At 42.2% G+C, this 14,777-nt stretch overlaps 1 protein-coding gene across 7 annotated transcripts in view; it reads left to right on the top strand.

Moving 5' to 3' along the window:
* Positions 1 to 3,107: 3,107 nt before the first annotated feature.
* The window catches only part of TP53BP1 (tumor protein p53 binding protein 1), a 31,410-nt gene continuing 19,740 nt past the window's right edge, over positions 3,108 to 14,777 (top strand). For 2 of the 7 annotated variants that reach the window (XM_061446430.1, XM_061446427.1), the window contains exons 1-11: positions 5,280 to 5,542; positions 5,632 to 5,701; positions 5,771 to 5,858; positions 6,105 to 6,172; positions 6,791 to 6,937; positions 7,378 to 7,459; positions 8,304 to 8,437; positions 9,667 to 9,787; positions 10,667 to 10,758; positions 11,823 to 12,025; positions 13,121 to 14,363. In XM_061446430.1, the coding sequence (XP_061302414.1) occupies positions 5,378 to 5,542; positions 5,632 to 5,701; positions 5,771 to 5,858; positions 6,105 to 6,172; positions 6,791 to 6,937; positions 7,378 to 7,459; positions 8,304 to 8,437; positions 9,667 to 9,787; positions 10,667 to 10,758; positions 11,823 to 12,025; positions 13,121 to 14,363 (2,413 nt within the window). In that variant the 5' untranslated portion in view covers positions 5,280 to 5,377. Of the gene's footprint in view, positions 3,153 to 5,275; positions 5,543 to 5,631; positions 5,859 to 6,104; positions 6,173 to 6,790; positions 6,938 to 7,377; positions 7,460 to 8,276; positions 8,438 to 9,666; positions 9,788 to 10,666; positions 10,759 to 11,822; positions 12,026 to 13,120; positions 14,364 to 14,777 lie in introns of those variants that run through there. The other 5 variants (XR_009742089.1, XM_061446428.1, XM_061446426.1 and 2 more) reach the window with 5 other exon arrangements.

Here is a 14,777-nt window from a genome sequence, read left to right as displayed (position 1 = left end):
TCATGTGATTCGTTTGTGTGTACCATCAAATGATAGAATAATATTTCTGTTCTGATGTGAACCATGGTTGTCTGTGGTCATGGTAGAATGTGGGTGCTTTGAGTCCTAGTGTCTGTGCATTGCACAAGGCAGTGAAAGGGGGGATTTCCAGCCTACAAAGTTACTCCTTTTCCCTATAAATTCACAATCTGGATCCATGGAATATATCTGCAAGGCAGTTATGGTGTAAGTTTCTGCCTTCCTGCACTGCAGCACTAGCTGGCACCCCCATGAAATACCAGAACCTGACTGGGCTGATTACAGAAATTAGAGGTTCTGACAAACATCACAGAGTGAGAGATGGCAAAAGTAAACAGGATTACCTTTGAGCAGTGAAGGATGATGCATCACAGGTAAACAATCATTATAAAAATGGATTTAGAAAGTAGGCTCAAAATAGCATAAAAAGGGTCTTCATAATATCATGGGAAGAACAATCCACAGAATTTCAGTTTTCTAGTCCTTTTAGCCTGGAATGATGACTTCCTGCTTTCCCCAACTAAAAATGCCTATATGAATAAAAATACTTCTGAGAACAGAGATCTATGGCAGAATCTGAATGAGGATAATGTGTTTAACAGTGGTAAAATATAAGGTTATTTTGGCTTCTACACTTCTAAGAAGCAGGGGAAAATAGGTGACTGCCTAAATGGACTTTGTGCGTTGTTCAGGCCTTGATCTCTCCTGTGGTGAACTTAGCTATCCTTGCTTGGAGCAGATGAATTGAGTGTTGAAGGTGCTTCCACATAGAGATGGAACCCTGTGGCCATTTATACTGTCATTTCCAGGATGTGTTCTGAGATACAGAAAGAGAAACAGAGGGCTAAGCCCTGCAGTTTGACCAAACCACATGCACTTTTTCTTCTTTTTAACCCCATGGGAGATTTATCAGAGGAGTACTCCTGTTCCTTCCACGTAGGTGTTGCAAGATACCAAATGTCTCCTGTGCAATTTGGAACAACTGCAGCTCTGATCAAGACTAGGATCTAAGTGCCTACGAAATTACATGTATATTCATTGTGTCATTTCCAGTGAACCAGAGCTTAGAAATTAAAATAGATGTTTATCAGACCTGGAAAGGTATTAATTCGTGCTGATGCGGCAGTCCTTCTTTGAAGCCAAGGTGATTTTTAATCGATTGAATATTAAATGCTAAGTGGCCAGAATTCTTACCTGTTTCATCTTTCCTCCTAACTAAGCCCAGCTGAATGAGTACATGGAACAGTCAGGCAAATCACAAGCATAAAAAAATGAACACAAATGGAATATTACTAAGATTTTTTTGCAGTCTGAACTGTATAGGTTGCTAGCAGCTTCACTAAACAGTGCTAAAACTTAGATTTTCAGAGACAAGTAGCATCCTTACTCCTTTATTAAGTTTAGCTATCTTGATAGGTATCTTGGTTTAGGTATGTAATTCTCACTTGAAATTAGGATGTGGAATTTGGTGCTTTTCGTATGAACACCATCTGAGGATGGGGCCTGGAACTGCAGTGAGAAACAGAAAAAATGATTCATGGTGGAAGAAATGAGAATGAGTACTAGGACTCATGTTTTGGTTTTGCCATCCTAATTAGTAGACTACAATGGCAAGGAGTATTCAGAACAAAATACAACTCCAACTGTCCATGGCAAATTCTGTAAGATACAAGAAATTCTGAAAAATACTCCAAATATGAAAAATCAGCCTTCACACCTTTCTTTATTGAAAGGCTGGTGCTGCACAGGTTTTGCTTGAAGGGAAAGGAAGCAAAGATTGATTTTGCTCTTCTATCCTCTTTCTTAGATAAAGGTGGCCACAGCCTATTAGTAATTTACAGAAGAGTGGCAGAAAAAGGCAGCATTCAGACTGAGGGGAGATATTGACATCAAAGATTTGTATATTATAAAGAAGGCAGGCTGCTTCTTCCTAGTGTAAAAATAGATGGGGTGAAATGAGATTACGAATTTAACAAAAAGTGCAGTCAGCTTTAAAGCTCACATGAGCATTTGGCTTTTGCTAATTTGACTGCCTGGACCGAGTTCTCAATTGCATCCTATGCAGGTCCATGAAACAGAATTGAATTGTAGAAAAATGCGACTGGAAGGCAATCCTGGAGATGATTTAGTCCAACTTCCTGTTTCATACCAAGATCAACTATACCTGTTTGTGAATACTTAAAATACTCAAAAGTCTTGAATGTCAGAGGCAGCTTTTCGTTAGCTTTACTTTTCAATTATTTTTGCTTATTTCTGTTTTGTGTTACTTTAAACCTATTTGCAGTTCATGTAAACGAATTTGTAGTACTTGTCCCCTAAACTGTGACAGTGAAAACCAAATTATTTCCCATGGTCTTTTTTCTATTTGATGACTGTTAGCACAGCCAGTTCTCTGCCATCTTTTCACTAGATGTAGTGCTTAACTTAGGCCCTGTCAGTGTAGAGTACACATCTAACATCTGCATACTGTCCATAAGTATAATGCTTGCTGTTTGCACCTTCTTCTATGGCAGCAGCAGTATGACACCAACTCATGATTAGTTTGTCAGGCACTATGACTCCCCCAAGCTGCTTTATTTTACAGTAGTGCCACATAGCATAGCAGCCCCATCCTGAACTTGTGTGGTCAGTTCCTTCGTTTTGGAGAATGTTGTTCTTGCCTTCAATGCAGTTTGTTAATTTTTCGGACAAAGATATTTAATTTTTCTTCTACTACTTACAGTCCTACCAGTTTCAGATTGCTGGTGGGTTTACTCCTTGTTTTGTGACCAAGGTGATGAGAAAAAAAGGTGAACAGAATAGGAATAGCCCATTGATGTTTGGACCCTCACTCAAACAGTTCTATGCTTGTTTAGATATAGAACTGATTATTACTTTCTGGGAATGGATATTCAACAGTTTTACTACTTATCTTACCAAAATTTCATCATAGCTGTGCTTCCCTTGTTTGCTTATGAGAACCTCAAACAGATACTAGTAAAAGTCTTACTATAATGAAATTGCTATTCTGCCACTTCTGTCCATAAAGCCTGTTGCTGTGACAGGAGAAGAAATCGGATCAATGCTATGTGCCTTGTCTTTAGAGATCTGTGTTTGGTGCTATTGCCTCTCCATTACCTTCTAGACACAAACTGGTAATTTGTTTGATTATTTGTTGTCAAAGTTTTTGAGGATTTGATGGGAATTTTGTGAAAGAGTGGCTAGCACATTTGCCACTTCTAGTCTTCAGATACCTAATTATCCTCCATGAATTTTGAAAGGTAACTGTTCACACTTCCAGGAACATTTGTTTGGAAGAAGTCTAGACTTGACAGTTTTTAAAACATCGGGCTTAGGTGAGCACTCCTTAACTTGTTTCAGCCCTTTTTCAAGACTGAAATCTTGCCCTTTGTTTAGCTGAGCTAGTTCCCATTTTCTGTTAAACTTTTCAGAGAAAAACAGTAAAGGCTTTTTCCTTCTTGATATTACCCACGCCGTAATGTTCCTTCAGGTCAGCAGACCAACAATTCTTAAGAGTTGTTGCTTTCCTACTAGTATGCCTGTAAATCATTTTCTCGTTGCTCTTTATATCTCTGGCCTTTTTAATTTTTGTCCTTGTATGTCCTACCATTCTTTTATACTGATACTTTGAGAAAGCTGATACAGTTTGGATTTCTTGTTTCCTTTCCTCTGTTTTCTTGTTATACTAGAGTCAAATCATCTTCTCCTGTTAAAATTTCTTATATTTTCTTTGCGTTAAGATAGCTTGCACTTGTGCCTTTAGAAAAGAAACTGCTCTCTTCATAACTTTTGTCCTGCAAGATCCTATTTGACAGTTATCTGTTTATTGACATCTTCTCCTCAAAATCCATTCTTTGTTTTTTCTGCTCTCTTATTTTCTCCCCAAAGATACCTAATGTATGGCAAATGTCTGTCCACTTGCATGTACTTCTCATGTTGTTGTAAACACAATAATTTTGTCTTTTTTCCCCTGGTCGGTAGTTAACTGAATCTATTATAGAAACACCTTCATACAAAAATCTGGAGTTTGAAGGAGGACTTGGCTTATGCAGGCCTTTCTAATGCACTATTGAAGAACATGTGTTTGCTAGAAGCTAATGAAGACAAGGTGCCGGCAGGATAGGAGTGTAAAAGATGATGTGAGGAAGCATATAGTTTTCATGTTCTTTCAATAAGGCACTTATTCGTAGACATTGAAGGGGAAGACAGTAGCAGGCTTGGAAACCTGCTAGTAAGTCCAGCAAGGATCAGTCGTGGAGTACTGTAAACTTGCTTAAAAAAAAATGAGGGGTCATGCTATACTTGTACTTAGAAGACAGCTTTACTTTCTATTTTGCCAAAACAAACAATTACATTTTATTTCATTTTGAGAGAGAACATAAAGGAAGACCATTTGAAATGCTTTCATTCTGATGGAAGCAGAATTCTGCTTGAAGGGAATTGAACAAAGTGCAAAAGCCTGTCCTAAAGCTTCTGTGACACTTGAGGATTGTAGACTGCCAAATGTGCCATCATGATCCCATCTCCTTTCAGTTCCCTGAAATAAAATATTTTGTGAACATGAAATCTGTCTTCTCCTGAGGGCTAGCAAAAGCCTATGAGCAACTTCATCTTCCAAGAGCAGGATTTAGTAATCACATGCCTTGTGGTGTTATTTGGCACTGGGGCAAATTTCAGGCAGTAACTGAAGTTGCATGCATTTTTTAAACTAGCGTACCAGGAGAACTTTCCAGCAACAGCTTAGCGTGTCCTAAAGGAGCATCCTCTGGGAGCTGAACGACCAACCACTAAAGCATCCTTCCTGTGTGCGAATTGGAACTACTTAGAGACTGTTCCATGTTCTTAACATACATGTGCAAAACGGGCCTTTCACGTAGCAAGTCCTGTTTACTGTTTCAGAACATACAGCCTTGTGTCTGTAACTTTGCATAGTAACAGTTTCTTCCAGGCCAGATATCAGGTTTTTTTTTTTTTCAGTTTTCAGTGGTTTTGGCTCTCCAGCAGGTTTTTAAATAAAGTCTGCAGAATTCTCATGTATAAAATACAGAGAGGTGCAGAAGTGAAAAAACCCCGACAACAAAAACCCAAACACGCGAGAACTTGCAAAAGCCGTTTGCGGGGCCAGGCCGCGGCCTCCTTCGGCCCCAGACCCGCCTGGCGGTGCCCGGGACGGCGTCTCCTTGGTAACGGCGCTGGCGGCGCGGGCGGGGGGATCGCGCACCGCCAATCGGCGCCATCCAAGATGGCGTCCGCGGGAAGCGTGGCGCGGTGTGGCGGCACGGCCGGGCTGGGAGGCGGGCGGGCGGCGTAGGGCAGCGGCTAGGCTCTGGCGGGCGTTCCGCATTTCGCGGCGCCTTGTATGGAGGGTGGCGGCAGCCAGCTGGACCCCGGCTTCTCGCAGCAGGACACGCCCCACCTGATCGTGGAGGATTCGCAGCCTGAGGGCGCCAAGGACGCGGAGCAGGCCTGTCTCGGTGTGCTTGCTCGGCGGCTGCCGGCCCGGCGGAGCCCGAGCCCCGTGCTGGTGAGCGTTTTGAAGGGGGACGGGGCGGCGCGGCCTGGCCCGGCCCGGCCTGGTGTGGCTCAGACGTGATCCGTGCGCCTGCTTTGCAGGAGATCGTCCGCAGTCGTGCCGGCAGCCGGGCACCTGCGGCTGGAGGGGCGGACCGGGAGCGGCCCGCAGGTAAGAGCCGTGCTCGGGGCTGCGGCGCGCCTCGGGGCTGCAGTCGTGCTAACGGCGCTCTGCTTGCAGAGCCCATGGAGAGCGCTGCGCGCCCGAGCGCCGCCGGACCGCGAGGCCGCGTCGCTGAGGAGGTGCCGCCGCCCGGCGGGGAGCGCAGGTGCGGAGGGCGCGAGTTCGGGGGCCGCCATCCCGGGGCGAGGCCGCCGCCTCCGGGGTCTCTCTCCCTGTAAAACTGCTGCCGGTCGCCGCGGGCGGACTTAAACATGGGCTAGGCGCTGGCTACGGCTGCGCTGGGGAGCGCCCGGTGCGGAGCTGCGGAGTGACCCCGCGGGACAGAGGGCGGCTGTAGGAAGGTGGCCTGCGGCCCCCACCGGAGCGATGCGAATGAGTGTGTCTGTTGCAGTGCCGATGGAAAGGCTGGAGGCGGTGGAGGTGATGGTGAGGATTGTACTACTTCGTCGTGTATAGAAGGTAACTTCTTGGGGCTGTGAATCTCATCAGCCGCCTGTGTTTTTAAGTTCAGCTGCTTCACCAGTCTGACTGGACTTACACTTGTAACAATAGGTCAGAAAATTGGCGTGTTTTCTGGAAGCTGATCTGTTTGCTTTGGTGTTTAAAAAAAAAACAAACAACCAAACCCAGTGATTTCATATCATTATTAAGAAGGATCTTGGATACTGGGAATGGCGTAGAAGAGGCATGGGTGCATTGTGCCTGTTAGGAGATGCGGTCTTTTTCATGGCAGACTAAAGAACCGGCATAATGGTTGCTGTCATCAAAGGGCTTTGAGGCACAGGCTGTGTATTACCAGGATTGTTTTCCCATCAGGAAATCCAAATGTGCTGCAGTACCTCGCGGCATTATGTAAGACTGTGCTGAGTAACTGTGGTTTCTGTGTTAATGGTCACTGTCCCTGTTCTGTTACTGTATTTTTAATTAGTACAGCTGAGATCAGAGTCTTTATTCATAGTTTCAGCAATAGCCTAAATACACTTTCTAACAAGAAAAGTATCTTTTGCCTTTTAAAAGTGATAGATGGCTCTATTTTTTGGTTTTGTGTATATATTAGTTATGAATGTTTGGTGTTAGACACAGGCATCTCACAGCTGCAGTTTGGAGCTTTAGAGCTCTCGCAGAGCCAGGACTTTGAGAGTGACTTCATGCCCAGTGAAGGAGATGCTAGGCATCAGTTTCACCTTGGAGCTGATGGACTTGCAAAGAATGATGCTACGGATGGTATGTGAAGATGATCTTAGATGTCTTTTTGTTGCTCTGTCCATTCTTTCTTGTTTCTGTACATTATAGATGTTATGTTTCTTTGACAGGAAAAACAGTATTGGTAGTTTTCATTGACAGTAGAAAAGAATTTTGCCTTCTCTTTCCTTTGGAGTAGTTAATTTGTTTTCATTTAGCTGTCCAGGTGTTGTCATTGATTTTTGCACTTTTCTTTCCTAATTTGTTTCCAGAATGTTCAAATAATCTGATACTGAATTCCCTCCCTGCTAAAAACCTCATCCTGTCATTTTTGTTGGTGTCATTGATAGTTCAAAGATTATTTTTTTTTTCCCGGTAAAGCTTGACTTGATATTTGTATAATTTACAGAACTGCACTTACTTCCCTTTGTATATTAACCAGGTGACCCAAGTAACAATTTGTTTTTAATTGCTGTTGCTAGAACTGCCTAGGGACAGCACGGAAATTCTCTCCAGCACAGAAGTATGTACTGCTTTGGAAGGCCAGCCAGAGAAGTCTGAAAGGTAGAACAGCACATGTTCTTTGTAGGTCTCTTGCTGACATTCTGGAAATTGATTTGTGTTCTTTTTTTTTTCCTTTTCCTCTCTAGGTTTGTAGATATAGAGGGTTCAGGCTCCAAGGCAAAAGAGAAAAGTGAAGGGAAAGATGAAGTACTGATGAGACACACAAAGATACCAATAGGTTTATTTTTAAGGGAGAGTGCAGTGGATAATAAAATATACTAATAATTTTCTTAAAGTTAAATGAGTGGACTATATAAAAAATAATAATTCAGTTTAAGTCACAGAAGTTATTTCTTCCGGGCCATTAAGTGGTAACTTAATCACTGCAGCATGGGCTTTGGCCTCACAGGGGAAATTTAGAAGCTAAGTGGTGGCTATACCTGTATGCTTTTGAGTATTTACTATTGTAAGCTTTATAGTTTTAATTATTTTTAAATGTGACATTTTAGTTTGTTGAATACTCTCTATAGATCTTTTATGCTAGATAGAGTAGTATTTAGCTCATCTTGTATTATCATATTCCATCACAAAATATTAAAAAGGAGGTGAAACAAAATTCCTAGAACGCACACTGAATGCAAGTCAGCAGAACAATCTTGTGTTCCATTTAAGTATCACTTAGGTTGGTAGAAAACAAAAAACAACAGTTCTGAAAATCTAACGTTATTTTGTCAGGAGAAAGAGATCGGTTTTCCTGTTTATCTTTTTTGGGTTTGTTTTTTTGATTCTGTAGCATACACGAGTGAATACCTTTTATCTGTGCAGATAGATGTTCCTTACAGTGTTGCAGTATTAATTCATACGTTGAATTTCTCAGGTCAGTGACTGTGTCTTGCATTTCCAGAGCTCTGCAGGAAGCAGAACAACGTACCAGGAAACAACTCCCCACTAAAACTGAGAAATCCCTTGATTCTGGTCACCAGGAGTTGAATATCTTGTCAAGTCAGGAAGAGATGTTTCCTGAGAATAATGCAACAGGTAACAATAGACAAGCAGAGCCAAAACGTCCATCCCGGAGATCATTATAATCGTCATCCCTACTTGATCTTTTTAGGCATGCAATGTTTTAGGGTGCAGAGTGCTGTGAGTATTTTTCACATAATTTCTGCTAAAATTGAGACTGCTTTGGAAATGAAATGCCACAGTCTCTTTCACTGTGCTATGGGGCAATGTCTAAATGTCATTTTTTGTTAGAACAGTTACACTGGCTTGTTTAATACATTAATTTTCTTTCTTTCTGTGCCCCCTGAAGAACAAAAAAAAAAAAAATACCCATTTTACCCTATTCTGAAACTGGCAATAATAATGCTCGCCCTTTGTAGTGACACCATGTTAAGTGTAGTAAGTAGTTCAGGAAAAAACTGTAGACTTTCTTATGCTGGATAACTTTGGCAAAGCATTCCACTGTACTTCCCTGAACTGGCTTTCCTCTTTGGGACAGGACAGGATCCTGCAATCAGAATCTTTGTACTGTAATTTTAGTCAGCCTTATTTGTCATCTAGGTTACTGTTCCTTCTCTTAATGTTCCTGTAAGAGAAAAGATTACATGGAATAGCGTAAGAGGATCTGTCGTCACTCTGTGTCTTGCTAGGAGAATGTCTGTGTCTCAGTATCTGAAAGTTAATGAAGGTTCTTAACAATAGTGAAAGGCCTAGAAAATGAAGTTTTGAAGGGCAGCTTTGTCACAGTTTATAAAGCATGAGCTAAATGAAGTCTCACTTCATGCTTTTTGTTTGCTTTTAATTTGTCCCAACTGTGTCTACCAGTATGATCTTGTGCATGAAACCTGTGTCCAGAAGGCCCAGTAACGTCCTGCTCACACTGAGTCAGTGGTCAGTGCAAGGTGTCTTTTCTTGTAGGAACCTTGCCTGTATTTGTATTCTACTGCTGGATCAAATGTGCTGATATTGGAACCACTGGGGAGTTTTATTTTAAGATTCTCAAGTAGGAAGACTTGTACTGTCCCATCTGATAAAAATCTATTCTATGAGTACAAACTTTTTCATCTTAACTGTACTATGTTCACATTTCACATACTGAGCTATCATGTGCAGTCTTTCTCCAGCTCTGTGTGAAAATCAGCTTGTCCTTGCCCACCTGAGAAGTAACCTTGCAGTAGTGTGAATATAGTTCTCGAGAGTTTTCTGATTGACTTGGTTATTGACAGATTTCTAACCTTGATTCCTTTTGTTCACAACTGCTGTAGGGAGTGGCTGCCCGATAACCAGGGTGGAAGAAGGAAGTTCCCTGGCATGCACTCCCGCCCACAGTCTGCAACTTCTGCAGCTGTCTGGACAGGGTTCCCTTGTACAGGAAGGTCATTTCACGTAAGCAGAATATCCCTAAGCTACTGCAATAGCTTAATTTTAGTAGTACATTTCCACCATTTAAGGACTTCTTCTTGATTTTAAGCAATTAGTGCTTTAATTTTGCGCTAATGAGAGAAGTCTGCTTTATTTTGCGATGAAATGAAATAATGATGTGGTCAATGCCATTTCTTAAATCCCCTGCTAGTAAACACATCCTTTTATGAGAAGACTGCTATTCTTAGAATCATAGAACAGTTAGGGTTGGAAAGGACCTTAAGATCATCTAGTTCCAACCCCCCTGCTGTGGGCAGGGACACCTCACACTAAACCATGTCACCCAAGGCTCTGTCTAACCTGACCTTGAACACCGCCAGGGTTGGAGCATTTACAGCGTCCTTGGGCAACCCATTCCAGTGCCTCAGCACCCTAACAGGAAAGAATTTCCTCCTTATATCCAGTCTAAACTTCTCCTGTTTCACCCGTTACCCCTTGTCCTATCACTACAGTCCCTAATGAACAGTCCATCCCCAGCATCTTTATAGACCGCCTTCAGATACTGGAAAGCTGCTATGAGGTCTCCACGCAGCCTTGTCTTCTCCAGGCCGAACAGCCCCAACTTCCTCAGCCCGTCTTCATACGGGAGGTGCTCCAGTCCCCTGATAATCCTCATGGCCCTCCTCTGGACTTGTTCCAACAGTTGCATGTCCTTTTTATGTTGAGGACACCAGAGCTGTACACAATACTGCAAGTGAGGTGTCAGGAGAGCAGAGTAGAGGGGCAGGATCATCTCCTTTGACCTGCTATTGTGGCAAGCTGGAGCTACATTTGGGGGAAAGTTAATGCATTTTCTAGTGATGTATGCTGGTCTTTTCCATGTTCCCTTTTCTTGGTCTGCAGTGGCTTTTCAGGTCTAGTTATTCCTCCTCCTGTTGCCTTTGGATCCAGTGCTCTTGTCCCCAGCAGTCCTACTGAAGAGGAGCAAGCAAAAGGTAAAATTTTCTGCATACTAGTCTGTGGTTGTATTTTGTGCTCTGTGGTTTAGTTTGAACATGCAGCCTTTTCAAAACCTGCTAGAATTGTGTTTAAGGAGTAAAGCAGGCTTGAGAAAACTGAAAGAGGTGATGGAGATCTGTATTTGTGACTCAGATGCTAACATGCTGTTGCTATTTATTCCAGAGCAATTGTAATAAAGTTAGTACTGTTGGCCAGCTCCCCTTCACTTGAAAGATGGGAAATACTTTGTATGGGATGCATATTGCTCCTTGCAATTGTTCTTTCTTAGGGACAAGCCATTCTTGCTATAGGCAGATATCTGTATTAAATATATACTGTTAGGGCAATAGAGAAGATAGAGGAGGACTGCATCATAAGTTATTTTACCTTAACTTGGATGACCTGCACAATATTTTTGAAAATTTTCATATGTTATATGTATGCATTCTAGAATGCCATGCCGGAAGAGGGGGTGTTCTATAGGATACCTTGGTTCTTAAACATTTTCTCTAATACCTGGTTGCCATCAGGGACAAGGTACCCATCAACACAGACTTTTAGTATGATACAAAATCACCATTCCTTTCTGTGAGATTCCTGTCACAGAATGTCAAATGCTTTTAGAATAGATGTTTTGTTAGCCAGGCTCTGAATTTGGTGCTGTTTTTATTAAAATAGCAAAAGATGGGGGGGGGGGAGCCCTAAACCTCAGAAAAATGCTTCTTATAAAATTCAGATACCTTTTTCTAATCATAGAAGTTTTAGACAAGTAGCAAAATAGTTACATGAATTCTTAACCGAACACTTTCTCCCCACATTAGGTTTAAGGACATGGATGTGTTTTTTGATTTTGTTTTGTTTGTCTTTTTTTTTTATTTTATTTTTTTTTAAGTCCCCCCACTCCCAAAGAATTCACCTGGAGAGAAGATTTTAAATTCACTCATTAAAATATGAGAAAGTGGCATATGCCACTGAAGACAAATCTGTTAATAGAATGCTAGAAACTTTAGGTATAATGCAGGAATTTGTTAGTAATGTACTTTCTGCTCTTTCAAATCAGATGAACAGATGGATATATCTAGCCCTGCAGAAGGAAGGGAGGTGACGCAGAAGAAGAGAGGAGATAATCTAACGGAGATGGCCATTCCATATATACCACCAGGACCTCCTGTCTTGCCACAGGCTTCAACTCCAGTGTCCCAGAGTGCCCCAGCCTTTTTTCCAGGATCTTTACCCATACCATCACAACCACAGTTCTCTCATGTAAGGGTTCATGTAGATATCTTTTCTGAGGTTATTATGTGGCTGTTGCAGATGTGTGTTTGGGTTGGCCTCTGTGCTTCTGTGTTGAGCTTCCGTACTAAGCTGATTCTCAGGACCTTCCCTGTTCTCACCAGTCACAGTTATGTGTTAATCACATAATGTGTGTCAGTTTATCCTGCAGAGAAAATGGGCAAGAGGTTAAGAGGGCACAATGAGTTACTGAATGTAGAATTTATTGTCTTTCAGTCTATGCTAGAAACCTTTTTTGTGCTTTTTTTTTTTTTGTTTCTCCTCTCTTTGAAAAGGCTGCAGCTTTCTGATGCTGAACTGGGCATCCTTCATCTGAAACTGCATCTTAAATTAGACTTTTGCTAGGATAGGCCTTAGCATCATTTGTCATGGAGAAAGTGAAGCAGCTTTGTAATAAAGCATTTGTATTCTCTTACAAGGCTATAATTCATGTACTGCGCTGTTCAAGTTGCTTATTCTTATTATCTGTTTTTTCCTTTGTGGGTTTTTGTGTTGTTTTTTCTTTTTAATTCTGGAAGTTATTAGTGTTCAAATGGATTTAACAGATGGTGGCTTTATAGCTTCATACTACGAATTTTATCAACTTAAGGCAGAAATAAAAGGTTGTACTGGAGACCTCCGTAGTTGAAGCAGGACTTCTTGGTTGAAAGTGGCTTTCCTGCTAGTATTCGTCCAGAAAATCTTTCCAGAGCCCTTGGTTGGTTGGTTGACTAAATATAGCTACTAATTTGCCATACTTAACCTGTACTTTGTGATTTGGTAGTGAGAGGTGTACCAAGGATTGTGTCTGACTTTGCTACAGAGGTACTAAAAAGTAATGGGTGGTGATAATTTTTCTCAGTAAGAATGGGGCAATTATGTCCCCTATAAAGGGGAGGGGAGAGAGAGAGAGAGGAGTTTTGTGGTGTTTTATGTTGTTATTGTTGTGGGGTTGGTTGGTTTGTTTGAAGCTGTCATTTTGTGCTGAGCTTGCTTTGCTCCATAATCCAGTATAATGTTCTAGGAATAACAGACACTCCTACTTGGGATGCCCTGGTGCTCCATGTCCCACATTTTTCATTTTAGGATATCTTTGTTCCAACTCAGAGCCCAGAGAAGAAGCATGAAGAAAAAGCTGCTGCTTTAACCCTTTTATGTTTACCAGAAGATCTCTCTCGACCCACAGATGCTTTGTCAAAGATGTCTGCAAGTGGCACTGCATCTCAGCCTTCTGAGTCCTGTAAGCTGATGCTTTCTGCAAGTGAATGTAGCCAGCCCACAGATACAGATGTCAGTTCAGGTTCTCTGAACACCAGCCAAGACAGCAAAACCACACAGGTAGAGATGATTCCTGAATGCAGGGCCTCAGACTTGAGACTCTCTTCTTTGGAGAATGATGATACAAAACTGAGGCTGGATGCAGGTGATCAAGTCCTCTCTGAAAATTGTGAAAAGGCGAAAGAGGAGGATTTACAGACCTCGAGAAAGCCTGTAATGCAGTTAGCTAGTGCAGATGTAGCAGGATATGGGTCATTAGCTCCTACAGCTCATCAGAAGAGTGAGTGTGTTTCTGGAAGTCAGGCTGCTGCAGATCAGGCTGGTCTGCCTAAGATTTTGTCATACAGTCAGGGTAGAGAAGCCCAGTCTGAGGATTATCCACTGCAGGAGACTTCTGAACATGAGGCAGTTCCTGAGACTCAGTGTGAAGAACAAGAAGAAGAACTGCAGGAAAAAGAGAAGCAAATAAATGAAGATGGGTCCTTTGTTAATATACTGCTTTCTCAGAGGTGTATACTTGACAGGGAAGTACAGTGTCATGAAGATATGAAAGTGGAATTTGCTGATAGTTCCTGTAAAAATAACAAAAATTTGCCTGCTGAGGCCCAAGAATTAGAAAAGATTGGACCAAAAAGCTGGGAAAAAGAAACTTCAAAAGGTTGTACTTTCGGCACTGGAGAGGCAAAGAGCATGGATATATTGTCCTTCAAGACTGCTTCAGAAAACATGCCAAAGTTCAATAAAGTTTTATCTAAGCCTTCTGTAGGGGAGTTACTGGAACAGCACAACAATTTGTTTCCTAAGTTAAAGCACGATGTTCCTTCAGAAATGGTGGTGTGTGCCAAGAAACATCCAGGTGGTTCAGAATCAGGACAAATGACGGGGAGTCAGCCACTACTTCAGGAGAGAGGGGATGACCTGCTAGTGACTCAGCAGGAGAATCAGGTGCCAGAGAATGCAGAGGACGCACTTACGAGAAGGAATCTGGAGCAAGAAGAGCAGGTGCAGCCACAAGAGAAGGCAGCTGCTAAATCCCACAGTCCTTCCAGTGGTAAGTGAATTTAGGTTAGTAGTTCACAGGTTTATATTTTGAATAACATCAAGGACAACTGTGTACAATCCTCATGTTTTCAGGGAGCACTGATCTTGGATGCGTGTTCAACAGCCTCTCTTAAGATCAGCACTGTAAGTTACTGTGTTACGTGCATTACATGCCTTTACCTTTTTCACCTCTTTCACACTCCTGAAGGCAGGAATTGGACAGTAATTCTTGTTCTAACAATGCCTCACTGGTTTGTGGCAGAAATGCAGAGCAACTTTGAAAGCTCACAATGTTGTGACCTTGATAATGCTCTGAGATTTTTCTAACTTTTATTGCCTCCCCCCAGCAGCAGCAGCAGCGTCCTCCAGCCCTTGAAGGGAAAGGGCCATGTGGTCCTTTGTTCTTGCCCTCTTGTAGGTGTCT

This window comes from Pezoporus flaviventris, unplaced genomic scaffold (assembly GCF_033815535.1).
Source record: "Pezoporus flaviventris isolate CSIRO_AGI_PZ_B2104156 unplaced genomic scaffold, CSIRO_AGI_Pfla_v1 ptg000006l, whole genome shotgun sequence".
Lineage (NCBI taxonomy): Eukaryota > Metazoa > Chordata > Aves > Psittaciformes > Psittacidae > Pezoporus > Pezoporus flaviventris.
Note: the sequence above shows the minus strand (reverse complement) of the source record. Positions and strands in the feature narration are given on the sequence as shown.